The sequence below is a fragment of the Nomascus leucogenys genome, chromosome 14 (assembly GCF_006542625.1).
Source record: "Nomascus leucogenys isolate Asia chromosome 14, Asia_NLE_v1, whole genome shotgun sequence".
NCBI classification, from domain to species: Eukaryota; Metazoa; Chordata; class Mammalia; order Primates; family Hylobatidae; genus Nomascus; species Nomascus leucogenys.
The window spans coordinates 84,520,756-84,546,840 of NC_044394.1; the positions used below are offsets into that span (position 1 = coordinate 84,520,756).

Sequence of the window (26,085 nt, forward strand, 5' to 3'; positions counted from 1 at the left end):
TCAGTGAGCATGTTCACAGAGGAGCAGGGGGCCAGCTGCTGCCCGTTTTGAAGTTTAAGGAAGTTCTGAGCCCACAGGGAAATGCCGTGGCGAGTGGGGTTTTTTCGATTGTTGGGGGAGCTGAGAGGCCTGGCTCCGACCCCGTGTGGGGATGACACTGGCATCCCATGGGCAGAAACGTGCAGCATGTGGGGGGCTTCGCAGGCGGTCTCGTCCCAGGGCCCTTTGGTAGGTATTTTCTCATGTGGCCAGGGCAGCCTAAGACCTAGGGTTGCTTTCTGCCAAAGCTGGTTCCATTCCTCTCTCACCTCCTGCCTCCTCAGGGTGCCAGCCGGGCCGCCGACGACGCCGAGCGGGAGCGCAGGGACCGAGAGGAGCGGCTGAGACACTCGCGGAACCCGGCTACCCGAGGCCTCCCTTCCACAGCCTCTGGCCGCTTGCGGGGGACGCAGGAAGTGGCTCCCCCCACACCCCTCACCCCTACCTCACACACAGGTGAGTACCCCCCTCCCAGCGCTCTGGGGCTGGCTCTGGGGTGACTTCCTGTGTCTCGGGGTTGGTGGGGACAACAGGGCGCTTGGTGGTGGATGCTGTAAGTGCCCTGTGTCAGGTGATGCTCGCTCCCGAGGGTGGATGAGCCAGGCTGCCTAGGCGCCTTTAGAAATGCAGGCACCTGCTGGTGTGCGTGATTCCTCCCGCATCTCACATTCCTCCCCTGTGAGCCCCTCGACCTCGCTCCCATGTCCCTTTGTGTCTGTCCGGCCGGATCTGAGTGTTGGTGGCCATTGGCCGCAGCCAGGTCCTGACCGTCCAGGCAGCCCAGAGTCCTCTCCGGCCACAGCCTCTCACAGGAAGCCCCAAGCGGGAGGCAGCAGATGGGGGCGGCCCACTCCGTTTCTCTCCCTGTCCTCAGCTAACACCTCCCCCCGGCCCGTCTCTGGCATGGAGAGAGAGCGGAAAGTGAGTATGCGGTTGCACCGCGGGGCCCCCGTCAACATCTCCTCGTCCGACCTCACAGGCCGACAAGATACCTCTCGCATGTCCACCTCACAGGTAAGTGCAGAGCTCCTAGGCGGGCGCTGGGCCTCAGGCTACCCCGTCCGAGCCAAGAGTGGGTTGTGGTTTCTCCAGGGCTTCTTTCCTTCTTTCCTTTCTTCCCCCCATTTTTGAGAGTTTTTAATCTTGCCAGGGTGTGGTGTCTTGGTTGCAGATGAGGCTTCTCGGGAGGGCCTGGGAGATAAGCTAGGCCATCACGGGGCTTGTCTCCTGGTCGCAGGTGACCAGTCTCAGGTGCCCGAGGCCAGCAAGCCGTGGGGGCTTTCTCCTGCTGTTTGAGTGCCCCGCTGCCCGCAGCCATCCCCAGGCAGCTGACACCACTCGCCTGCTTGCGCCCCATCGTGGGTGCCCCCGGCCTAAGGGAACCTTCCTCATTCTTCCTTATTCTTGCCACTGGCCAGGGATGGAGGCCCGTAGGGACCTCCACGGGCTTCCTGTGAGACCCCCCCCAGTGGCATGCCCTGCGACGAGGCTTTCCTTCTTTTGACGGACTCGCCTGTCTTCCCTTGGACGAGAAGTACCCTGTTGCGCAGCCCAGCCCAGGCCTGGCCACGGCCACCGCCTCTTCAGCATCCTGCAGCGGCCTCTCCTCTCCTCGCTCTGGCTTCTGTTGTCTTTTGCATTTGCTAACGTGCTCTTTGAACCAGAACAGCTTTCTCCATATGGATCCATTGTATTTCTTCAAATAGTTTTCTGGGTTGTTTGCCAACAGGGGCAGGGTTAGTGGGGCAGGGCAGTGTTTCACCAGCAGGCATCCTGGGGCGTGCCCAGATCCCTCACGGGTCTTCCGGATGAGCAGGAACTCAGTTCAGAAACGCCCTGGAGCCTGGCTCTGGGCTTGTGGGGAGGTGTTTGTTGGGGTCACAGGATGGAGCCAGGCCTGCTGCCACGACTGGGTGTAGCTGGCTAGCCAGGAACATGCCAGAGTGGGGAGCACTCTTGACCACTTGCCGTCTCTCAATGATTGGGGTTACTGCACGTTTCTAATTCACTAATAATTTTACTAGAAACGGACCTTTCAAAGAGACCAAAGATGCAAGGATTTTGGCTTCGTGGTTATTTTGACTTCGTGGTTATTTTGACTTTGTGGTTATATGAATAGGGCTTGAGGGGTCTGGGCTGTGTCACGAGAGTGGGTCCCTTACGTGCGCACAGCCCTGCTGTCACTTCCAGACGCAGAAAGGGTTTAACTGGCTTCTTTCCACGAGCCTGGCACTTGTGCATCAGTTACCGTGAGCAGGTCCCAGGAGGGTCTGCCCGTGCCCTCGTGTCTGACACGCGGCTGGCCCTGTAGCCCCTGAACCATGGTGCGGGAGCCAAGAGTGCTCCCTGTGCTGGGCGCTGACTGGACTTGGACGGCCTCGGCCCCGGCGCTTGGCCAACAAAGACTAGGGAAGGGGCCTGAGTGCTTCTTGTTTGTTTTAAAGAAAGTAAAGTGTCTAGTGGTTTGGGATCTTTGTGGGCAGTGAAGGTGTCCTGATCGGGCTGAGCAGCCACAGCCCTGAGTCCAGCTGCCTCTTCTCGGTACACGGCCCGGGCGGCACCTGGGTGTGGCCGTTCTAGCCACCAGCCCCCAAGGTGGCCGTGAGTAGTGTTTCCTTCCATGGTGAGCTGTGGCAGGAACCCACAGCTGGCTCTTAGGCCCTCGTTTTCCATATGAGGAAATACCATATGGGCTCTAACAGCTGGGAGGAGTCTCCAGAGAGAGCTGGTTTGGGGGTGTGTTCTCTCCAAAAGAAGCCTCTTGGCCTCTGCTCCTGGACACCCTGGGGGGGCCTTCCTGAGAGGCATGTTGAGGGCTCCCCACCTCCAGGGCGGGCCCCCTCCTTCATCACCATCTCACTGGAAGGCTTTGGCTGTGTCCCCTTCCTGCCAGACTCTGCCAGCACCAGCACACGTGGTGGCTGTGACCGGCAGCCCCCGTTTTGAATCCCAAGGGGGAATACAGGAGGCTCAATTGCTCTGAGCGCCTTACCTGTTCGCTCAGGTGAGCTGGAGAGACAGTCACCGTGGGCAGTGACTCATCCCTGGCCAGTCTTCCTCCTCGGGCCATCGCTCTTCGCTATTCTTTCTGCTCCTCTCAGGAGACCTTTCGCCCCGTGGAGATGGGAGGAGGCAGCAGGAAGGTCTCTCAGGGCTTGCTGGCCATGGCTGGGTGTGGATGGGTGGAGGACCCCGTGGCAGCCTGTCTGTGGGTCACACAGGCCCCCACAGTTGTAGGACCCCGCCCCGGCCTGGACTCTGCCTGGGTCTGTTCCTTCTTCGCCCCCTCTTCTCGGCTGTTGGTGTTCGGCCAGGGCTCTTTGGCCACAGTAGCCTGGGCCCTAAAGGCCATCTAGTTGCTGAGTCTGTGTGGGGTTTTTACTTTGTGAGAAGAAGGCTTCGTCATTCCAACAGTCCATGACTCGCTTTGATCAACCCCTGCCCAGGACTAGGCCTGAGCCCTGTCGTCGTACCGGCGAGGATGTGCGTCTCCCCTGCCTGCAGGCTGTGCCCTGGGACCCAGTTGTGGGGCTGCCCAGCACCTGCCATCCTGCTGGGAGTCAGGTTTTCTTAGTGCTTGAGAAGACTCAGGAGGGCCTGTCCCGTGCCCTTGTTGGCCTTAAGAGCAAGTGATACCAGAAGAGGAGTGGGCGCCACTCTCACCCAGAGGCTCGTCCTGAGAGGCAAGTGAGGCTGTGCTCCGTGCCTGGGCTCCCCCAGGCGGCACCTGTCGGTCTGTGGACCTGGCTGAGGCAAGGACACCCATCTGGACATGGAGCCGACACAGGTAGTCAGGGGGCCGGCGGGACGCTTACCAACAGCTGTCTTTTCCCCACCTCAGAATAGCATTCCTTTCGAACACCACGGCAAGTAGCTGCTCGTCTCCCATCGGAAGGCAGCACTGGGTGAGTGTGTGCGTGGCGGGCGCCAGGCAGCAGCGCCAGGTGGGTGGGAGCCACCATGCCCCGCCCATGGGAGCTTGCAGGTGGGCTGGGCTTGCATGCCAGGTGCTGGAGGTAGAGTGAGGCTTCTTCTGCTCTGTTCTTGTGGGGTGCAGAGTGGCGGCAGTCCGCTGCCCAGTCTTGGGGGGAGGCTGTCCACAGAGAGCTTTGGAACAGAGTGACCCCAGGAGACCATCCTGTTGGCCTGTGGCCTCCCCGTGACTGCGTTCCGTGTGCCGTTGCTCCCCTCCTGTCCTGGGTGCCCACCCGTGAGGCAGGAGCGGCAAGGCGGGTGCCCCGAGCACTTGAGTTGCCTTATCTGGGGTCGGCCGTGCCTGGAGGGGCGTCCGTGTCCTGCTCAGCTGAGTGGCTCCACGCTTGGTGTTGGGGGCTCCTAAGCTCTTGCTGCGCCACACTCCTGGCGGTCTCTGCCATGCCGGCTTTTCTAGTCGCCTCTCTCTTCCTGTCTCATTTATCTCTGTCCTTGTTTTGTGTTTCTTTTCACACTTGGTCTCTGCCCAGCCGTCTTGTCCACGCAGCTTCGTCTGTATTAACTCCTCCAGCCGCAGCCCACTCACTCCCTGCCGTCGGTGCATGGCCGGCGTCCACGCTGTGCTCCCTCCTCGGCGGCCACGTGCGCTCGGCAGCTCCATCCAGCAGGGGCTTGCGCTTCTGTCGGGTCTGTGCCGCTGGGAGACCCGCTGCAGTTTTCACACTGTGCACACTCTGGAAGTGTGTTGACAGGAACTGCTTTTCACGTCTTCCCCGAGAGGGGTACCCATTTTCAAACACCAGGTTCCTTTCCAGGAAGGGAGGCAGGAGCACCTGTCTCCGCTCCACTTGGATCCTCCGACCCTGCTGAGCCCGGCTCCGCGGGCACCTTGCTTGCATGCCTCTTCCTCCTTGCCGTCTTCCTGTCACTCGTTCTGCTGAGCACGTGTCCCGGCCACAGAGGCCCCTGTGCGTGGCGAGGGACGCAGGCGTCTAGACTGGGGCTAGGCGGTGGCGGTGCGTCCCCTCCCTGCCCAGCACCGTCACTGTGGTATCTGCCTGGCTGGCTCCCCCAGCCCCATGCTGACCTTCTCCTGTGGTTTGGCTCTGACAGATTCCTGGTCGGGTGGCTTCCAGTGGTCTTCAGTCTGTCGTGCACCGATGAGAACTCTCCTTATTGCTGTGAAGGGCAGACAATGCATGGCTGATCTACTCTGTTACCAATGGCTTTACTAGTGACGCGTCCCCCGGTCTAGGATCTGAATGTTAACACCGGGAGCTCTCCAGGCCACTCACCCAGCGACGCTCATGGGGGAAACATACTAAACGGACAGACTCCAAGAGCTGCCACCGCTGGGGCTGCACTGCGGCCCCCCCACGTGAACTCGGTTGTAATGGGGCTGGGAAGAAAAGCAGGGAGAGAGTTGCAGGAATCAGACTCCCTTTCCAGGGCCTCAGCTCCCTCCAGTGGTGGCCGCCCTGTACTCCCTGACGATTCCACTGTAACTACCAATCTTCTACTTGGTTAAGACAGTTTTGTATCATTTTGCTAAAAATTATTGGCTTAAATCTGTGTAAAGAAAATCTGTCTTTTTATTGTTTCTTGTCTGTTTTTGCAGTCTTACAAAAAAATGTTGACTCTAAGGAATTCTGAGACAGATGCTGGCTTGGAGTTTGTGTACAAGGTGGAGTCAGGCAGGGAGAGGGTGCAGGCGGATCTCAAGGTTGTGTGCTGTGTTTGTTTTGCAGTGTTTTATTGTCCACTTTGGAGAGGAGATTTCTCATCAGAAGTCTGTGGTGTGTGTGCGTGCCCGTGTGTGGTGGGACCTCTTCAACCTGATTTTGGCGTCTCACCCTCCCTCCTCCCGTAACTGACATGCCTGCTGTCAGGAACTCTTGAGGCCCTCGGAGAGCAGTTAGGGACCGCAGGCTGCCGCGGGGCAGGGGTGCAGTGGGTGTTACCAGGCAAAGCACTGCGTGCTTCTTCCCCAGGAGGTGGGCAGGCAGCTGAGAGCTTGGAAGCAGAGGCTTTGAGACCCTAGCAGGACAATTGGGAGTCCCAGGATTCAAGGTGGAAGATGCGTTTCTGGACCCTTGGGAGAGGATTGTGAACCGAGAGGTGGTTACTATAGTGTTTGTTGCCTTGCTGCCTTTGCACTCGGTCCATTTTCTCAACACTCAGTGCTCCTGTGCGGATTGGCACTCGGTCTGTGTGAATGCTGTGCTTAAAACCAGGAGCGGGGCTGTCCTTGCCAGGTGCCAAGACTAGCTCAGAAAAGCCGGCAGGCCAGAAGGACCCACGCTGAGGTGCCAAGGAGCAGGTGACTCTCCCAACCCAACCCAGAACCTTCACGGCCAGGAAGTAGAGTCTGCGCTCTGTGACTTTGTTGGGTGCGTGTCTGTTGGTCAGAAGTGAAGCAGCGTGCGTCGGGCCGAGTCCCACCAGAAGGCAGGTGGCCTCCGTGAGCTGGTGCTGCCCGAGACTCTATGCTGCTGTGCCCTGAGGTTCCCAAGATGCCTTCTCGCCTCTCACTCCGCAGCACTTGGGCGGCAGCCAGTGGCCGCGTGCTCCCAACCCCGATGCGCAGTGCAGTCTGTGTTCATGGGCACTTCGGCTGGACCCCATCACGATGGGCGATGTTCCCTTTGGACTCTAGGGCCCCGAAGGTGTGCACCCTGGTTCTTCCTTCTCCCCAGAGTTCCCCGGACGCCATAGCTGGCTGGCGTCCCAGAACACAGTTGTTCACCCCGCAGCTGGCTGACCATCTGCCCGAGCCTGTTGATGCTTTCTGAATCTAGGCTGGTTACTGTGTAAGCATTTTGGAATACGGGGCCTTGAGCGGGTGGGAACTGTGTGTTGAAGTACAGAGGGAGGTCGGGGTGGGTCAGAGCCGAGTTAAGAGATTTTCTTTGTTGCTGGACCCTTTCTTGAAGGCAGACGTCCCCCGCCCGGAGAGACGTTGAGGCTGTGGCCTGAAGTGACGCAAGCTTGCTTTGTAAATACCCGTGGTCCCGATGTAGTGCCCAGAACGTTTGTGCGAGGCAGCTCTGCGCCTGGGTTCCAGCCCGAGCCTTGCCGGGTTGCATCTTTGGAGTGTGCTTGTGACAGTCCTTGCCCAGTATCTAGTCCCCGTTGCCCCGTGCAGGAAACGTAGGTAGGACGTCATGTCAGCTGTGCACTGGCGGCCAGTCTCTGAGCTGTGCGTTTGTATCGCCACTGTATTTGTGTACTTTAACAATTGTGTAAATAATAAATTCACAATGACTTCTACCTTTCTTCCCTCCTCTTTCCATGTGGTCTTTATTTTATCAGCTTGAGAGTTTTTGATGTGTTGAGGTGAACTGTGTGAAAATACTTTTTCGAGATGGCTGTCTGTTCTTTCTCAGCCTGTGGGTGTCTGGGAGCTGGCAGAGCAGAAGGAGAGCTGCCCCCTGGGCCTCCTGCTGGGCAGGGAGGGGTGGCAACTACTCCTCGCCCTTGGGCTCTGTTGTGTACACAGAAGTCCACGCATGTTCTGTGTGACGGTTCTGGAGAGTCCCTGCCCTCTGGGGTGGAACCGGCAGCCGCACTCCAGCCGCCTGGGGTGAGCACATGTCCCTTCTCCTCCGCCATAGGGCCGTGGTGCTCAGGGATCCCCCTGTTGCTTGAGCTGTTGAAGCCCAGGAGCTGCCCCTGATGGCCCTGCACAGGCACAAGGAGATAGGGTTCCTCTTCCCCTCCAGAGCACATAGCAGCAGCCCCTATCCAAGGCCTGCAGGGGCTGTCAGGCTGCCGGAGCAGGGAGGTCTGCACCAACTCCTGACCTGTGCTTGTGTGTGGGTGAGCTCAGCCTCACTAGGCCGCCTCCCCTCCCACCCCCACCTCCACCCCATACTCTCCACTCCCCACTCCAGGCCACTCCCTTGGCCCCTTGGCCAGGTCATGCTGCCTAAGATGAGGATATTTTTGTTTGTAGTGAAAAAGCACAAGGACTTCGGGTCACTTGCCTGGAGGTTGCTCTAAGAATGGTGTAGCTTTCTGAGCCCCACGTGGGTATGTGCTGAGGGGGTTCTGGGGCTGTCCTGCTGACTCTGCCTGTTGACGCACTCCTGCCCTGACCCTGGGGATGCCCACGGCCTGGAGCTCTGCCAGCCCCTCCTGCCCAGACTTTGCCTCTTCCCAGGCCCTTCCTCTCAGCCATTCTGGCTGTGCCCTGGGCATCTGAGCTGGCTTCCAGGCCTTCCCCGTCTCCAGGCCGCCTCACATGGTTCCCTCTTGCTGCCCCAGACTGAGACACCGAGCCCCTCTCCCGCTCACCGGCCCCAGCCAGAAAATGCAAGACCGAAGTTCCAGTTCCTGTGTGACGTTCCCAGGCCTGCAGCCTCCCTCCTGGGGTTCCCTGCCCTGAGAGGGAGCAGGGGCTACATGTCCTCAGGGCCTGCTGCATCTCACCTGCAAGGGCATGAGCGGACAGAGTTAGAGGGCTTGTTCTCTGAACCTGAGTCTGGCTGGGTCTGTGTCCTCAGACATGGTTTAGACGCTGAAAAGAGCAGGCCCTCCAGGTACCGGGCAGCGCCTCCCGGGAGCTTCACCATAGACCCCTCGGAAGGCTGAGGGACGGCAGCATCCGGGGCCACCAGGCCCTTTCTGGGTCCCCTGCGCCTCCCTCGCCACCTCCCCCAGCAGAAGCCTTGCACACATCTGTTCCAGGGCTGTTCTCTGGGAAGGCCCAGGCTGGGTGGACACCTCCCTTCTCCCTGTGATCTGGGATCATGTAAAGAAGTCTGTGCACCCTCTACCCCCCACCCTAACTCCAAGTAGCAGTGGGTTCTGGACGGACGTGTCTCTGGTCTTCACAACACGGTAGACCTGAACCACTTTTGGCACCAGAATCTGTCGCTGGGGTTGGGGAATAGCTCTGTGCAGCCCACGCACCAGACCTCGGCCCCCAGCTTCCTCCAGTGGGCTCCAAGCTTCCCCTCCCTTCCCCTTCACTCCTGCCTGTCGGGTCAGAGCAGACCCACGACCCCATGGTTTCTGTCCTTTAAAGGCACCAGCTGAGGGAGGGGGTGGTAGAACTCAACGCGAACTCACGCCCACCCTGCGGCACAGAGACCACAGCCCCCACGCGTCCTGTGCCCCCAACCAAGCGTGGCCACCTTCCCACATCTGGACCACTCCTAAATCACTGAGCACGGTCCCTCAGCCATGTCTGTCCGGGAGCAGCACTGCCTGGCTACTTTGTGTTGGGCCTCTGCTGTGTGCTGTGGGTGTGGGGACCAGAGTGGGGCAGACGAGGGGTGACAGTTGAGCTAGAGGGCCTGCTTCCTGCCTAGGGGAGGGTGAGGGCCTGAGATACCTGGAAACAGGGTTCCAGGAGCGAGCACCTCTCACCTGGCCCATGACCTCCCTGCCAGTACCTCTGTGAGCCCAGGTCACTCCTGAGGTCAGCAGAACCAGGGATAGCCAGGTCCAGCGGCGGCAACCCCTGGGTCTGAGCAGTCTCCAGGTGGCCCTGATGTGGGGGTGCCGGCGGGGGAAGGCCATGTGTCCTCTGAGGCCCAGGCTGCCTGCTCCCTACCTCCTCGTCCTTCTCTCTTCAGCTGCTTGGGTGGGACTGGGACTCTGACAAGACACATGGGCGTGGCTGTGCAGAGTTTGACCTTGATCCTTGCAGCTGCTGGCACTGCCCGCCAGCCTGAGCCCTGCTAGAGGCCTCCACAGCCCTGAGGCTGCAGGCAGGAGCCTGGGCTGCAAGAGCTCAAGCCCAGCTGGGGCAAGGCCAGGGGCAGATGGGGGCAGCTGGACCTGAGATATGCACTTTTCGCTTGCTTTTCATTGCAGAGGAGCAGGGACATGGCGTCTCTCCGGCTGCACGCGGCCCGCCAGGGCACCCGCTGCCGTCCCCAGCGCCCACGACGCACCTACTGAGGGCCCCGGCGGCCTCTGACCGGGCTCCCAGCCACGCAGGCCACTGCTGGCCACGAGGGCAGGTGGGTGTTAGGTGTCCAGGACAAGCCCAAGCACTGGGCCGGGCTGGATGGAAGACAGGGCACAAAGACCAGCCCTGGGCACTGATCACACCGTGCACGCTGCCAGCCAGCCAGAGGGGCGAAAAAGGGAAGGCAGGAAGGTCCTGTTTCTTAAACACACAGTAGTGAATAAAGTGGCTTGTTCCACCTCAGCTCCCATCTAACGACCACTTAGGGGCTCCCTGGCATATTGCAGAGGCCACCCTGGCACAGCAGCCTCCAGGCACCCGCCCTGCACCCCCCTCCACGCAGTGCCTGCCCCTGCTATGAATGCGCTGCCACTGCAGGGAAAGCTGGCAAGGACGGAGCCACCGTAGGAACAGCCAGGCCATCAGCAGACGTGAGAGTCAGGACACAGGCCACACAGCAAAACCACATACTCCTAGGAAACCGTTGGTCCTGATGCTCCAGCCACACACAGGTTTATTTCCATCTTCCAGGGGTGGAAGGAGCTGTCCCCAAGACACTCAGAGGGGTGGGCACAGGCCCCATGTGAGCCCAGGGTAGGACGGGCTGGAGAGGGCCCCACACAGCACCTGCCCTGCCAGCCTGTCCCAGGCCCACCCACCCTCCCATTAAAGTCACATCTCGCGGCATGGGTTTCCAGGTCCTTGAGCATAGCAGTGGCCGCAGGCCGCTTGGGAGCAGCAGGCGGGGCCCCTGGTGAGGATGCCTTGTAACCTTGCGGCTTGGCTTCACCGCAGATCCACTCTGGAATGACACAGTTCCCACCCCACCACCTTCCCCCCCAAAACACTGATCGGGCGACGATCCGCTGGGCCGGCAGCTGGAGCCCAGCCGTGGCCATGCCTGAGCCACTCCAGTTTGTAAAATAAATAGCAAGCGTTGCCGGCTTCTGTAACTCCTCCCTGTGCCTGCTGGCCCCGCCCAGCCACTCAGACACTCGTTTCCGGGGTGTGAACCAACTCCCCGTTTTTCTCAGGCTCAGCCTTCAGGAAATGCTCCACCTCCCGCAAGTCCACCCCCGAGTCTGCAGGAGGCTTGTGGAGCTTCTCCTCCTCCGAGGCCGCCACCTCGGGCTGTGGCTCTTTGGGCTTCTTCCTAATGCAGAAGAAGTTGCCCAGCAGCAAAATCAGGGAGGAGGTGAGCACCTCGGCCCCCGCCAGGATGAACACGTACTTGTAGACGTGGGTCGCATCCAGGAGCTTGCCTGCAGGAAGACCCCATCAGTCTCAGCCGCTCATGCAGGCTGCCCCCAGGGCCCAGAGCTCCACCCAAGCCTGTGTCTCCTCCGTGTCTCAGCACACAAGGGTCACCCTGTCTGCCTCTGAGCTTGTGGGGCTGGGAGGTGTTCTCTCCCCTCCATGTGTTCCAGCTGGGGGCATCCTCCCTCCTCAGCCTCCCCTCCCTCCTCCCCAGGGGAACCAAGACTTAAGAGACTAAAAATAGCAGTGGCTTTGCGGAGTTTGGGCTTTGGTTGATGGCAGTAGTCACGCTGGTCCCCACAGAGTCCCCCTGAGGCTTTCAGTTGGCAGCCCCAGAAGCCCTACTGTGTTCAGCACCAGCCCTGTGCCCTGGCCACCGCGGACTCCAAGACAGGAGCCCTCCCCAAGCCCAGGACACCCTCGCCAGGCGGCCAGAGCCTGGGCAAGGCTGCTCCAATCAGAACTTAATTTCCCTCACGTGTTAGCTCAATCAGCCTTCAAAAAGGAGAAGCCCCAAAATACAAAAACCGGCTGTGGGGTTGCCCGGAGCTGCCGCGTGGTGCCCAGGCAGAGCCTGGAGGAGCTGCCCACCTCCTGGGTCCAGCCCCTAGCTGCCCCCTGCCTATCTAGGGCACACTGTGCCGGCCGAGCACCCCACTCCTAATGGAGACCCGCTGGCCCCAGCCCAATCAGGGTCAGTCCAGCACAGTGCACCCCCCTACAGCTCCGAGTCCCACACTGTGGATGGCTGCCAAGGGGTGCGCGTCCCCGCCTCGCAAAGCGGGCGTCTGACGGGAAGGGCAGGCGTGGGGAACTGCCTGGGGGCGCAGCGCTCACCTCCCGACGGGGGCCCGATGAGCACGGCCATCGCCTCCATCAGCAGCACCAGACCGATGGCACTGGAGAACTTGTGGGTGCCCACAATAGCCATAAGCACCTCGAACTGCAGGGCCCCCACCATGCCGTAGGAGATGCCGAAGAAGATGCAGAAGACCACGAGGCCGCCGTAGTCGCCCGCTGTAGAGCCCCCCAGGTCTGCGAGGCCGTTGAAGAACATGGAGAAGCTGAAGAGGTAGACGGAGTAGGGCCGCACCTTCCCAAGCCCCGCCACGAAGCCCGCGGCCGGCCGCGCAAAGATGTCAATGAAGCCCAGGACGGTGAGCAGGAAGGCGGCCTTGGTGTCGGGCACGCCCAGGTCCTTGGCGTAGCTCACCACGAACACGGGCGGGACGAAGAGCCCCAGCACCATCACCGAGGCGGCCACGGCGTACAGCACGAAGCCGCGGTCCCGGAAGACACTCAGGTCTAGCAGGCGCCGGGAGGATCGCGGCAGCCCCGAGCCCGGCTGGGCCACGGCCACCAGGGGCCTCATGAGTGCGGCACACACGCAGCAGTTGAGCAGCAGGCCGCCTAGAATGAGGAAGCCGCCCCGCCAGCCGTAGAGGTCCTGCAGCAGCTGCCCCAGCGGGCTCAGGGCACACAGGAAGACGGGGCTACCTGCTGCCGCCAGCCCGTTGGCCATGGGGCGCCGCTTGCTGAAGTAGCGGTTCAGCATGATGAGCGAGGGCTGGAAGTTGAGCGCCAAACCCAACCCTGGAGGAAAGGGAACGTGGTGAGAGCCCCCCAAGGCTGCCCCCAAAGCCCGAGACCCTCGTCTCTGCCCCCCAGGTTCCCACAGGCTCGGGCTCCCAGTGTGCAGAGCCCCTGCCACCCACCCACTCGAGAGGGGGACAACGAGGTGGGGCCGGGACACCCCGCAGCCACCCATCCTGCTGTCCTCCAGAGGCCCGGACCCAGGAGCAGAAGTGCACGGCCCCTGACCCTTCTGGCATCTGCAGCCCACCGGCCGGCCCCACTCACCAGTGATGACCCCAGTGGTGAGGTAGACCTGGATGATGCTCCGGCAAAAGGACGCAGCCACCATGCCCAGCGACGCAAAGAGGCCCCCCACAAGCATGACGGGCCGGCAGCCAAAGCGGTTCACGCACACGCTGCAGAGCGGACCTGGGGAGGGCAGCAGCTGAGAGGGGCCGGGCCTGCAGCCAGCTCTGCCCTGGCCAGCCCACTGAGCTCACAGCCTGGAGCCGGCCTCCCCTTCCCACACCACCCCTCCCTCCGCGGGGCACCAGGGACACCCTGTGGGCAGGCTCCCAAGCGCAGGACATAATGACACGCGAGCGCCGCCTGCTGGGCCCCGTGGGTCCCTGCAGCTCAGGAACAGCCATCTTTTCAGGAACAGCTCTCGGAAGCCGTGTCCTCTGGGACTGTCTATAAATACAGCCGACCCGTTTGGACAGGGGCCAGGATGGACTTCGCGCCCTGCCTGGGTTGGCCCGGTGGAGAGCATGTTGCTGCCCAGCAGGATCCCGGCCCTAAGGGCTTCCCTCCAGGGTTCCCTGGGGAGCAGGCGGAAGGCCCTGTTGCTGAGCCCAGCCACACATGGGCTCCTGCACCCAGTAGGATCCGCCAGCAGAGCCCCGGACAGGGGGCCCGGTGTGAGGCCACCCTCACCTGTCCCGTAGAGCATGGCCAGCAGGATGGAGGAGATCCAGGCTGTGTCGCTGTAGCCGATCCCAAACTCCTGCATGAGCTCCTTGAAGAAGACACTGACGGCCTTGGGGAAGGCATAGGAGAAGCCGGTGATGATGAAGCAGCCGAAGAGCACGGCCCAGCCCCAGCCGCCATCGGGGGCCTTGACGCCTGTGGGGCCCTCGTCCACCACGGCCCCTCCCATGGCCAGGAGGGTTGGTTCCGCCTCACCTGAGAGAGAAAGCAGGCTGACTCAGACTGCCCGGGTGACCATTCCAGCTGCAGCCCGGCAGGGGAGGGACACGAGCTGGGTGGCCCGGCAGCTCAGCTGAGGGGCAGCTGCCCGGCGCCCGCACTTGAGGCCCCCTGACCTGGTGCTTGGTGGAGGCAGGAGGATTTGGAGGGAGACTAGCAGCTGTGGGTCCCACTCCCTCCACACTGCCTCCTGCAGCCACACAGCTGGCTCTAAAGGGCAGTGGCTTTTTTGGGCTCGGCCAGGACTCAGATTACCTCCTGGGACAAGCAGCCCCCGGCAGGAACATCGGCCTGGCCGTCATTTCTGCCCTGGCTTGCTCTGGCTGACCAGTGCTGGGCAGGGACCACGCACACCATGATTCTGGCAGCAGACTCCACCTCCGGTCCCCAGCACTGAGCTCACCCCAGGACCTCTGGGGGTGGCGTCCTCCAGGTCTCTCCCTGTCTAAAACCTAGGTGGAATGTGCCTTGCTCTGGCTCTCCTGCCCCCAAGGGCCCACTTTGGCTTCAGTGGAGCCCGCCAGGAGCTTGCACAAGAGGCGGTGGGCAGTCTCTGGCAGTGAGGGGCTGGGCACCAGGCTGGAGGGAGCAGTTGGAAGCACAGGGGCTGCAGTATTAGAGTGGGTGGGGTGGGGGTGGGGGCAGAGCTGGCCCCTTGTCCCTGGTTGCCCCCTTGCCTCCCACCGGCCCGTTTGCTCAGTGACTCCTCCAGTGAGAAGAGACTCACCCCACCTGTGCCTGGAGTGACCCCACAGGCTACAGCCTGAAATCAGGAGGGGCTGGGGAGGCTCCCATCCAGCCCCCCAGAGCAAACCATGCCAGCCCCCACGATGTCTGAAGCTGGCGTCCCTTTTGTAAACTCCGGGAGCCCAGCTCGTTTTGAGTCAAGTTGGAACCCGAAGTCAGACTTCCATCTTCATGCCCCACCCAACCCAGAAGTCACCTTGTCCTCTCCTCACCAAGGAATTGCAACCTGAGATCTTGGGTGGTCTAGTCCAGCCGGCTCAGCCTCTCCCTGCTGGGACCGTGCTGTGAACCAGTGCCCTGGCAGGCAGCAGCAGGCCTGCTGCACAAGCTGCACACCCACCCACGATGCAATCTGTGGGGCTCCACCCCCGCCCCCTTTCCTTGGGTTCCTCCTGCAAGCGTGTCCGCAGACCCCTGACCTGGAGGCTCCCCCATGACAGCTCATCTTTGCCTCTAAGGCAGACACATAACTAAATGCACGCCCAAGGGCCAGGACCTTTGCAGGGAGAGTCTGAGGAGTTCCGTGCGTGGCTCCTCACTCCTCCTCCCAGGCCCTCCCCGCATCCAGCCTGACTATCCCCACCACAGGTGCTGTGCCCCCTGGAGTCCCTACCTCAGAGATCCAAGGATGGTTTTTAAGGGCTTCCTAAGTGTTCCACGAAGTCATTGTTACTGGGAAATGCTGCTTGATGAGGGGACCCAGGAGCCAGCTGTGGCTGTCTGGATGATGACAAGGCAGATGCGGCCCACTGGAGCAGAACAGACCCCCCCCCCACAGAGCCAGAGGTCCACCCCCCAACCTGCACTGGCTCTCTGGGGCCAAGGCCTGGGAACCATTTCTGGGAAACCCGGGAGCAGCTTTTGCCTCTGCACCTGGACGCCGGATGCCCCCACCATAGTGCCCGGGACAGGACAGAGGAGTGTGGCACGCCTGAGGACACACCACCTTAGGACACACTGCCTGGGGTCACTGAGCAGCAGGGTAGGTCCTGCTCATACTGGTATTGTTTAAAAGGTCCCTAAGATGACAGTATACAGCAGGGTAACTAAAAGATATTAAAAATATATGCACTTGAGGAATGAAACTGGGAACAGGACGCAGACTGCGGGTCACAGAGGAGACTGGAGGGGTTGACGGCCTCAGGGTCCCAGCTGGTTTGGGACTGTGGGTTTACACTTTTTAAAATAAAAGGCCATGCAAGGCCAAGGACGGAAATGTGTATACAACAAACAGAAATAGCCAGATTTCGCGTACCCCAGGCTCCCCTTCCAAAACACAAAGAAGCACTAAGGCCTCTGAGTCTCCCCGGCTGCACCGGGGGGGGGGGGGGGGGGGGGGGGGCGGCGGGGTGGGAGACACAGGCAGACCCAGCGTTTGAAGCCTGCCAGGGTCAAGAGACAGGCGAGGGCGTGTGGGGAGGCAGGGCACGGTGGCCACCCTCAGGAGATGCGGCGCCCCTGAACTAGGGTCAAGGAGGGCTGGCAGAGGGCTGGGGCAGTGCCAGGATTCACTGGCCAGGAGGGTACAGCATGTTCTGAGACCTGAGGTGCTTGTGGATTCCACATGACGCTCACGTGGGGAGAGCCATCTTCTGTGTCAAGATGAGGCATTTGGACAAGCCCCCAGACCACAGCCTGGCACCATCGTCTGTCCTCACCCAGCCTGGGGTGCCAGCCATGCTGAAATGGCTCCAGGAGTTCCCACTCCAGCCTGGTGTCCAGGGGCTGACTTGGAGCCAGCTGTCTGCCCACATAGCTTGGGGCAGGGGATTCCACAGGAGATGGAGTACGGGGAAGGGGCACAAAATAACAGCCCGCACTCGGTACAGGCTGCCTGGTGTTCCAGGGACAACCCTGGGGCTGTCCTGCCTGAAGCACACGCCACAGCCACCAAGCATTGGCTTCTCCGTGGGCACACGCCACAGGCTGGCCTTCCCCTGACATTTACCAACCGCCCCCCCCGCCGCCCCTCAGGAAGCATGCCAACCCGCCCAGAAATAACCTGGCCTCTGGGATGAGAAAGCTGATCTCCCAGGTGGGGGCTGCCCAGAGAGCAGGTCCCCCAAAGGCTCTACGACCCCAGGCTGCTGGAAGCTGAGCGGGAGGCCTGGGGCACGGGTGGGTAGGGAAGTCCCTTGCAGAAGACCCTGCATCCCACAGCCATGTGCCCTCCCAAGCCAGGGGCTCCTGCCAGCAGTTCCCTCAAGGGTGCAGGGCGCAGGGGTCTGCAAGGACCCCTGGCTTTAGGCCAGGACTCGACCATGAAGTCCTCAGGACCTGGGTGCCTGCCAGTTCGGACCCCTGCACTGCCGCGTCACAGGCTTGGAACGCCATGCCAGGTGGCTCGAAATGCTGTCCTGCAGAGTCAACCTGGACTCATGCACAGAGGGTCCCCAACCTGACCCCTGCTGCCCAAGCCTGCTCCTCTGGGACCTCTCCAGAAACCTCGCGCACCTCCTTGGGGGGCACTGGACACCCTCGTATGCTTCCCCTCGGGCGTCTGTACCTGCAGACCCCTCACCCGCCTAGGTCCTCAGGTTTGTGCGCAGCGCCGCCGCCTCGCTGAGGCCTCCGCTGGACTGTCAGCCCGTTCCCTGGGTCCGTGCAGTGGCCTGAGCCCCAGGCCCGTGGCCTGTTACCCAACTGACTCCAGCCCTTGAAGGATGGGCCTTGGCCCTGCCTTTGTGGCCCAAGAAGGAGGCGGGGCAGGAAAAGGATAATTCCTTTCCTTCCTAGATCCCAGGGAGCTGCCTGAGGACCAAGAAAGCGGCCCCTCTGTGGCTAGCGCCTGACTGCCAAGGGGTGCCGAGGGCGGGAAGGCGCTGCACTGGGGGAGGGGCCTCCCTGAGTTCCCTTCTTCCCCCGCAGTCCCTGTTGTGCAAACAAGGAAGGCGCAGTGAGCTACTCCCGGCAGCCCCGCCCCAGGCGCCTGCAAAGGTGTCGGGGCCGAGCTTGCAGGGGGTGGACGCTGCGCAAGGGGCTGCCCCAAGCCTGGGCCCTGCACCCCACCTCTGACCCCCGCAGGACCGCCGCGCAAGACCGTGCCCTGCCGTTCTGTGTCCGCTTACATCATGACGGCAGGGGCCGGCGGGGCAGACACAGGCCTTATTTGCGGATTGGCCACTTCCACCCAGGGCCAGGGCCAGAAGCCCCCACTGGTGCCCCAAGAGGGGCTGGGCGCAAGTCCCCCTTGGGAAAGGAAGGCTGCATGTGCCGCCGCAGGCTTCAGCCCTGAGCTGGCACTGCGGGGTCTCAGAGCTTTGAAGACCCCTTCTCCGCAAGGCTATCACCGCCCTGGGGCCGGGAGGTGGTGGGGGCTGGAGCTGGACCAGAGCCTCCGTCCCGCACCTCCGAGGCCTCCTGGACCCCGCAAGGCCGCCCCTCCACCCTAAAGCCAGTGCCCGAAGGCCAAGGCTGAAAGGGGACTCGGGTCAGGAGGCGCCCCCTGCGCCACCGCCGCCCAGCGGGCGTCATGGGGACCCGGGGGGAAGGTGGAGACCTGGAGGAGGCAGGAAGGGGGGAGGTGGGGGGCGGAGGGGGGAACCCAAAACTCCACCCTCGCCAGGAGAGGCCCCTCCTCGGCGCAACCCCCGCCCAGGCCGGAGGGAGGCCTGGAGGGCGCCTGCAGGTTCCGGCGTCCCGGCTCTGCGGGCGGGGGTCGGCGCAGGTGGTCGGGGCTGGGCGGGGCCCACCCGGGGGAGGAGGAGGGAAGGATGCTCCGCCCAGCCCCGCCCCGCCCCGCCGGCCGCGGGACGTGGGGGACGTGACCGCGCCATGGGAGGAGCCCCCGTATTGCCCGCAGTAGGCGCCCTACTGGACGCTACCGTAATTGCCGGCGCGCGGGTCCACGGGGTCAGCGGAGCCCGGGAGCTGCGCCAGGCGTCCGCGCCTCGAAGCCACAGGGCGGCGCCGACTCCACTTGCTGCAGAGGTGGGACGAGTGGGCGCGGCTCGCGGGTCGGGGGCGTCGACTCGTGAACTGCGGGTCTCGGGGCAGGAGCCTGGCGGTTCCGTTGCGTGCGGCTGCCTGGCGTGGCCCATTTCACAGATGGGACTGACTCAGGCAGGTGACGCTGGGAGGACGCCCCGAGCCCTGTCTGCTCCCGCCCCGCCCCTGCGCCAGGACCCGGGCACCTCCAATGGCTCTGTGCCACCGCCCGGAAGGCCCCCGCTGGGGCCTAGAGTGTAGCCCAGATTTGGCACCTCACTGGAGGGGGCGGCACTGGCCCTTCTGTCCCACGTTGCCAGGTCCCCCCGCTGAGCCAGCTGAGCATGGCATAAGGGTCACTGCAGGCCAGTGGGGGGGAACCCGTCAGGCCTGATGGCTGGGCTGGGATCCATAGAGCCCTCTGGTAGCTGCCCCTCCAAAGTAAAGTGCCCCGCTCCAGTCAGTGGGGTCTGGCCTGATCGTGCAGGCCACATGGCTTTCTGGGTGGCCTGGATGGCGGGCCTTGCCCAAGGTCACATGGGGTCATTACCAAGCCTGCCTTGAGACCAGGCCTCCAGATGCCCACCCCAGACTCTGTCCACACCACGGAGCCCTGGAGGAAAGACTCTGCACCTGCCACGGCAGAGCCCCCATGCACTCAAAGCCTCTCTGGGGGCAGACACCCCCCCCCCCCCACGGCCTCCTAGCACCTCCTCAGTTCCTGCCCGCCATGAGGGAGTCCAGCCCAGCCTCCTCCACACCACGCTGGCGGAATAGACCCTCCTCCAGCACGGGCAGGCCAGCACCCACCTGACTCCCAGGCCTGTGCAGTGAAGCTGGGATCTTGGACTCCCTGGCCCCAACAGACACAAGACCTCCCACCCTTGTACTCAGCATGGACAAGCCCTTGGGCCTTGGGGTGGGCCAACTGCCATTTCCCGCCCAGCAGGCCTGACTCTGGCTATCACCAGGAGAGGGACCCTTTCAGCCCAGGCCTTCTGGCCACGAAGCTCGGTGCTTCTGGGACAGAGGAAGACAGCGGGCCCTCAGCTCCCCCCATCATCCCTTACCGACTCCAGCCACCCCTGGTGGCCCCGGCCGGAGCTAAGGGCTTCCCTTCCACTCTGCGGCCCCTGTCTCTCGACTGGCCCAACACCCAGGGAGGCTCCTGACCAACCCACTTTTCGTATAGGGAAACTGAGGCGTGGGTTGGGAAGTGGGAGGCTACCAAAGGCTGCGCCTGGTTTTCCCACGAGCTGGGGCTGGGGGCCGGGGTGGAGGTAGGGCGAACCCAGGGAGCCCAGCCTGGCTCTGGAGCGGGTCCCCCACTTCCCTGCACGGTCCCGGGCTGTTAGTCATTGCCCAAGGGCGGGTATGGGTCGGGGGAGTGTTCAGGGTGGTGCAAACAGGAGAAAGCGCCACGGCCCGAGCGCACGTGCTCCCCACTCCCTCGGGGAGGCCACCCAAACAGAGAGGGCTAGAGCAGCCCCACCAAATATAGCCGGCGCCCCCCGCCGCCGCGGACCGAGCTATTTATACCCGGACCGGGCTTGGCCGCCGGCGCAGCCACCTCCTGGCCGGATCCCAGCCCCTGAGGGCAGCCCGACGGGTGGGCGCCGGGCCGGACTGGGGGAGAGGAGACTGGGCAGCCAGGTATGCCAGGGCGCGGAGGGGCGCGGCTGGCTCTCGGGAGCCCTCGGTGGGGCCCGCGCGGGTGGCGAGAGGGCTAGTCCATGCCACGGGCGCCCCTGGACCTGATGGACAAAGTGGGCGGGGTGAGGGTGAGAGCGCGGACCCTGAGGCCGCCCCCTTGCCCAGCATCGCGGCCGCGCCTACCTGCTGCCGCTGGGCCGCCTCAGCCCGCCTCTCGCTGCCTCTGCCCGCCTCTGCTGGCCGGCGCCGCGCCGGGGGCGACTTTAAGTGCTCGGGTCGCTGGCGCGGCACGTCCCCCGCGCACGTCACCGCCTGGCGCCGCCCCTGCGCGCCCCGCCCGGACCCCGCGCCGCCTCCGGACGGGCTCCCGGGCCGCAGCTCCCCGACGGCGCGTCCCGCAACCCCGCCGGGCCCAGGGACCCCCCCCCAACAGGAACCAGTCCCGTCGGCGCCCCCGGCCCGGAGCTGGCCCGCCCCCTCTGCTCCTCGGGACTGGGTCCTCCCGGCCTCGCCTCCCCCGGAGTCCAGGCTCGCTTCGCGCCCCCCCGCCGCGCCTTCCCTCCTTTTCCCCGCCTCGGAGCGCAGCGCGGCAGGTCCCAACGTCCTCCAGGGCAGCGATCCCTCGCCCCCCAACGCCGGGGCCCCTTTGGTGGGGAGGTGCGCACGGGTCCCGTGGGGTTCCGGCCGCCTGGCTCAGCTCCGGGGCCCGCATCCTCCCTCTCCGAGACCACGTCCGACCTGTCCCCGTTCAGACCTCCGCTTCCTCCCCGGTCCCGGTGCGGACGGCGGCTCTTCCTGGCTCGGGGAGCGGCCCGCGGCCTGCGCTGCCTGGGTTTGGGGCACGGCCTCGCCCTCCCTGAACTTCCGTTTCCCCAAGTGTCTCCGCGCCCTGCGGGGCCCTACAAAGCCACCGACTCCAGCCCTGCGCCCCTGCCCCGCCCCTCTCGCGGCCCAGAACCCGGACGTGGAGGCCGGGGCGGCTCCCACCTTCGGGGAGGCGAGGTCTGTCCACCCGCTGGACCTCGTGAGGCGCTTCTCCCAGCCTGTTTTTCTCATTTGCAATATGGAAATAACGGGCCGCTTTGGGTGCTGAGGTTTGAGATGGCTCCAGGGAGTAAGGCCTTTGTTGGCCTGGACCAAGGAGTCTAGTAATCAGGGCCACCCCGCCAGGGCCACAGGAACGCTTTAACTGGCCCCTCCCGGACCCAGGGGCTTAGGAGGCCGCGGCACTGGTAAGCCCGTGCCTTCGCACAAAGGAGGCAGTGGGTATCGGTGGAGGACCCCTCCAGAGGGCAAGGGGAGGCCCACCCTGGCAGTGAGGCCGTGTGGGCCTTGGCTCTCCATCTGCAGCCCAGCCTTCCGGGACATCAAGTCCAGTAAGGCTGCCTGTTTTTTCTGTGTAATGTTACGAGCCCACTGGCACTCACAGAGGCTGGGTCTGGCCCTCACCCCCACCTGGGGCCCAACCACCCCCATCCCCAAACATCAAGATGAGAGCATGCGCCTGTGCGCAGAACACAGGCCTGCGGCAAGTGGTGAGGGGCCTCAGACTTCGTGGATAAAGATTGCACTTAGTTGGCCTGTGTTCCCGCCCAGGGCAGGTGGTGGAGCCACCTTGGGTGACGCAGGTGGTGCTCCCATCTTCCCGCACCAAGCGATTCGTCAGTTTCTGGCGAGGGAGAGCAGCAGACGGGTGCGGGGCACCGTGGACAGCTGCAGGAATGGATCCCCCATGGGGTATTGCCTGCCAGGGAAGCGAGGGCACCGCGCTCCCCATCCCGGATTGTTGAGTCACCAGGCCTGCCGGCTGAGCTTGGGGCCCCCACTGAAGCCACTGAGACATCTTCCACGTCTGCCTACAGCTTGGCCCTGATCACTGAACCCTGAACCCCCACCGTAGAGCAGCAACAGGGGGAGGGAGACAGAGCCGGAGAGCCTGGGACCTCACTGCCCCCTCCTGCCTCCTGAAGGAACAAGGGGCGCCCCTGCCAGGGCCAGGTTTTCTCCCAGCTGGGAAGATGCCCACTCATCCCTCTAGGGGTCCCAGGGAGCACCTGCGGTTTGGCTCTGACCCCGAGGCCTGGCCCCATCTTAGGCATGTCTTCCCCTGGGTGTGGGCCCCAGGACTGTCCACCCAGAGCTGGGGTGGAGCCTCCGTGCCCTCAGAGGGGAGGGGAGCAGGCAGGCTCATCAGCACTGGCTCCCAGCAGAGAGATCAAGTCTGTGGACTTTGACTGGGAGGACTGTAGGACCACAGAGTGGTCACGGTGATGTGATGGCCGCTGGGGGCTGGGGCTGGGAGCCTGCCAGGTCGTTACCCAGAGGAAAGGCGCAGCACAGCTAGCAAGCAGGCCACCTGGCACAGCTCACCCCGGGCCTGGACAGAACAGGGCGCTGTGGGGTGGGGCCAGAGACTCCGAGACCCTGGACCCCTCTCCGAGGATTCTGGCACTCTGGTAGCATGAGGTACCCCTGACCTCCAAGTGCTCAGCTTTTAGAAAGGCCCAACAGTTGGTGGCGGGGGGCATTCCAGGCCAGGCATCAGGGCCCAGGTGGCCAGGCTCCATCTGACACAGGGCTCCACGGGCACCTGGGCACTGAATACCACTCAGGTTTCAGGTAAGGTGCCTTCTGGGGGGGCGTGCCCCTCCCTCAACAACCCTGGATGTGTCCGAGACAGCGGTGGTGCAGCAGGGGAGAGGCACCTCTGGCCGTGGTGCGATCGCCCGGCCCGCTGGGGGTCTGGAGCTGCGGGAAGGGGTGGGAAAGGCCACGTGTGTCCGCATCGCTGCAGCTCCACTCTGGGTGGTGTTGGGAGCACCCACCCCAGACCTGGCTCCAATGCTTGCTCCCCACAGTGGCCCTGGGTCAGCCCCCAGGCCCAGGCCACCCTTTTGTGCAGGAAAGGAGGTGGGGTTGTGGACAGGTGGCACCAACCCTGGCCAATGAGCAGCTTCACAGGACACCTCCCTGTGACCCCACAGCCCCCAGTCTTGACTTCTCCCCCAGCCCCAGGTGTCCCCACCTGCCCTTAGCTGCCCCAACTTCCTTTTGTTCCCAGTTCCAGCTACAGGGCCCTCCAGGCCCTGGAATGTCCTCCTAGGGGCCTGGCCCCCAGGTCCTTCCCACGCTGCTCCCTGGCAGGCTTAAGCTCCCTGGGGGACATGGTCCCACCTTTTCCAAGAGCAACCTTTGTGGGAGGGGGCGGGCATGAAGGGGAAGCTGGGATCTGCTTCCTCCCCCATGGGCTGCCCCGAGGGTCCCTACCTCTGTGTCCTGAAATGACCTAGGAAATTCGGAGAGGCTTTTTTCTGAGGGTCACCACAGCCGCTGCCCCAGGGAGGGTGGCAGAACAGGCCCCCGGACCTATCGGGGCCAGATCTCAGGTCCCAGGGAACCTTCCAGGATCGGGCGAGCCACACAGAGCCCACATCCTGCGTCCTTGGGAGCCCCGCACACCATTTTCCAGATCCCAGCAGGGCCACCCTGTCCTGCCCCAGTCTTGGCCGTACCACCCAGCACCAGTTGCCGCCCCATGGACAGGACTGGGGCCAGGACTGGCCAGGTCAGGGGAAGAAAGCCGAGTCACGGGGAAGGACATTCCGGCCGAGCCACAGCCCCGCCTCCCTGGGGTCCTGGGCTGCCCAGCTCCTAACCCTGCCTGCCTTACAGCTCCCTGCCCAGAGGATCCGTTGACGCAACTGTCACAGCCTGTCAATCCACACCTGTGGCCACACCTTCCCCAGACTCCAGACCCATGCAGGGCATGTGGTGGGACGTGCCCAGGCTGGATGGGGGATGCAGCCAGGATGGTGCCAGGGGAGGCTGGTGCCCTCCACCACACACAGCCTAGACCCAGGACCATGGCCCAAATCTGCGCCCTCCCTTCACTCGCCCCAGAGAACCTGTCCAGGCTCACAGAAAAATACATTTTTTTTTTTTTTTTGACAGAGTCTCACTCTGTCACCGGGCTGGAGTACAGTGACGCACTCTTGGGTCACCGCAACCTCTGCCTTCCAGGTTCAAGCGATTCTCCTGCCTCAGCCTCCTGAGTAGCTGGGATTACCGGCGCCTGCCACTACGCCCAGCTCATGTTTTGTATTTTTACTAGAGACAGGGTTTCACCATGTTGGCCAGGCTGGTCTTGAACTCCTGACCCTGTGATTCACCTGCCTCAGCCTCCCAAAGTCAGAAAAATACATATTAACCTGGCTGCTGCTGGGCCTTCCCAGGGAGTGGCAGCCCAGGCAGGGGGCAGAGGTGAAAAGGGCAGGAGAAGCCACACCGTCGCCCAGTGGGACCTGACCCACCACACTGCTGCCCATGGTGGGTGTTGGTCATGGGGTTTGGGTGTGATGCATGGTGTAGGGTTATGAGTGTGCTGGGATGTGGGGTTGGGGGTGTACAGGGGAGTGAGGGTGTGTCTGTGCACAGGTGTTGGGGTGCATCTGTGCACGGGTGTAGAGGTGTGTCTGCAAAGGTGTCTGTGCACGGGTGTAGGGGTGCGTCTGCACAGGTGTCTGTGCACGGGTGTAGGGGTGCGTCTGCACAGGTGTCTGTGCATGGGTGTAGGGGTGCGTCTGCACAGGTGTAGGGGTGTCTGCACAGGTGTTGGGGTGTAGGTGTGCATGGTCTGATGAGAGCAGCTGTCGTGGGCTGGCCAGGTCTTCTTGATGTCCTCAGTGACCTCTTGCTCTGTCACTGGGAGACAGAACTGAGGCAGGGTCAATGCTGCTGGAACATTCAGAACTAATGCTCATTGGATCCTGGGCGGTCATTCCAAGAATGTGATCAAGTGGGGAAAGAAGTGTGGGGCCCTCTCCGGACCTCAGTCTCTTGCTCTGTAAAGTGGGTGCAGCAAAGCTCACCTGGTGGCTCTTGGGAGGGTTTAAACTCTAGCCCTTCTCACCTGTTAGGTGCATTCTCCCCTCCTGGGCACCCCTGAAAACCTCCCAGAGTCCTTCCAGAACCCCATTGAGAAGCTACATTTTCTTCCATGTTCTGCTCCTGTCGTCCTGTCAGCACTGGCCAGGCTCTCGTGTTAGACTTCAGGTTCATGCTCCCTCTACCCCACGCCCTGGCTGTCCACGGGTCAGGCGTGGGCTGCGTCCTGGGGCCAGGTGGCGTGGCCTCTGTTGTCTTCCTGACGTCTTCCCTGGTGCCCTCAACTGAGCTCTGCCAGGACAGCCATGTGTGGGTGCCAGCAAGTGTGGGGCTGTGTGGTGTGGGGACTCTGAGGTCCCAGCCCATGGGGAACTTCTTAGGGACACAGGCTCTGAGGACAGGCAGCCTCTGCCTAGGAGTCACTGCTCCACCAGGGACACGTCCGTGCTCGTCCGCCACCACACCGTGGGACCACTCTTTGGGAGCTCTCCTTTGCCTCTTCAGGCCCTGGCCTGTCCAGACCACAAGACTCCCAGGTGGCTCCTCTCGGCTCTCTTTCAGTCTCCGAGCCTTGGCATGGGCTGTACCCTCTCCCTGGGTACTTGGGGCACAGAGGGATTTGCCTGTGGGCTGCAGACCCCAGGGGAGGCTGGTGCATCTGTGTGTAGTTCCAGGACCTTCTGTTATCCAGATGGGGTAACCAGGTGGGGGTGGGACCTGGCTGCCAGGAGCAAACGCATGCCAGAGGATTCTGGGCAGGTCCTGAGCCACGCCTATCACTTACGCATGGACTCTCCCAAGGCAGTGGTGTCGGAAGGTCCCGCCACCCCCACCCTGATCTGCAGAGGTGAAGCCTCGGCTCTGGGGGAGACACTGGGCTGGGAGGCCCCTACTGTACCTGGGAGACAAAAGGGCCTGGTGTCAAAGTCCCACCTTCCCCA

General features: G+C 63.0%; 2 protein-coding genes across 16 annotated transcripts in view; one reads left to right on the plus strand and one right to left on the minus strand.

Moving 5' to 3' along the window:
- The window catches only part of CSNK1D (casein kinase 1 delta), a 32,893-nt gene extending 22,053 nt beyond the window's left edge, over positions 1-10,840 (plus strand). Inside the window, exons 7-10 of one of the 9 annotated variants that reach the window (XR_004033390.1) lie at positions 324-495; positions 914-1,053; positions 9,796-9,944; positions 10,271-10,840. Coding sequence is in view for 6 of the 9 variants with exons in the window: in XM_030828105.1 (XP_030683965.1) it covers positions 324-495; positions 914-1,053; positions 9,796-9,882 (399 nt within the window). In the remaining 3 variants the exon portion in view is untranslated. The other 8 variants (XR_004033391.1, XR_004033392.1, XM_030828108.1 and 5 more) reach the window with 8 other exon arrangements.
- SLC16A3 (solute carrier family 16 member 3) lies at positions 10,364-21,165 on the minus strand. 7 transcript variants are annotated; one of them, XM_003274840.4, is made up of 5 exons: positions 21,015-21,159; positions 13,661-13,909; positions 13,010-13,153; positions 11,987-12,742; positions 10,364-11,154 (listed from the first exon to the last, which is right to left on the minus strand). In XM_003274840.4, exons 2-5 carry the CDS (start codon positions 13,881-13,883, stop codon positions 10,880-10,882), a joined length of 1,398 nt encoding a protein of 465 aa, XP_003274888.1. In that variant the 5' UTR covers positions 13,884-13,909; positions 21,015-21,159; the 3' UTR covers positions 10,364-10,879. The 7 variants fall into 7 exon arrangements, with proteins under 7 accessions (XP_003274888.1, XP_004090514.1, XP_030683964.1 ...); XM_004090466.3 differs by having other exon boundaries at positions 20,999-21,138; XM_030828104.1 differs by lacking the exon at positions 21,015-21,159 and adding an exon at positions 20,444-20,529.
- Positions 21,166-26,085: the final 4,920 nt, after the last annotated feature.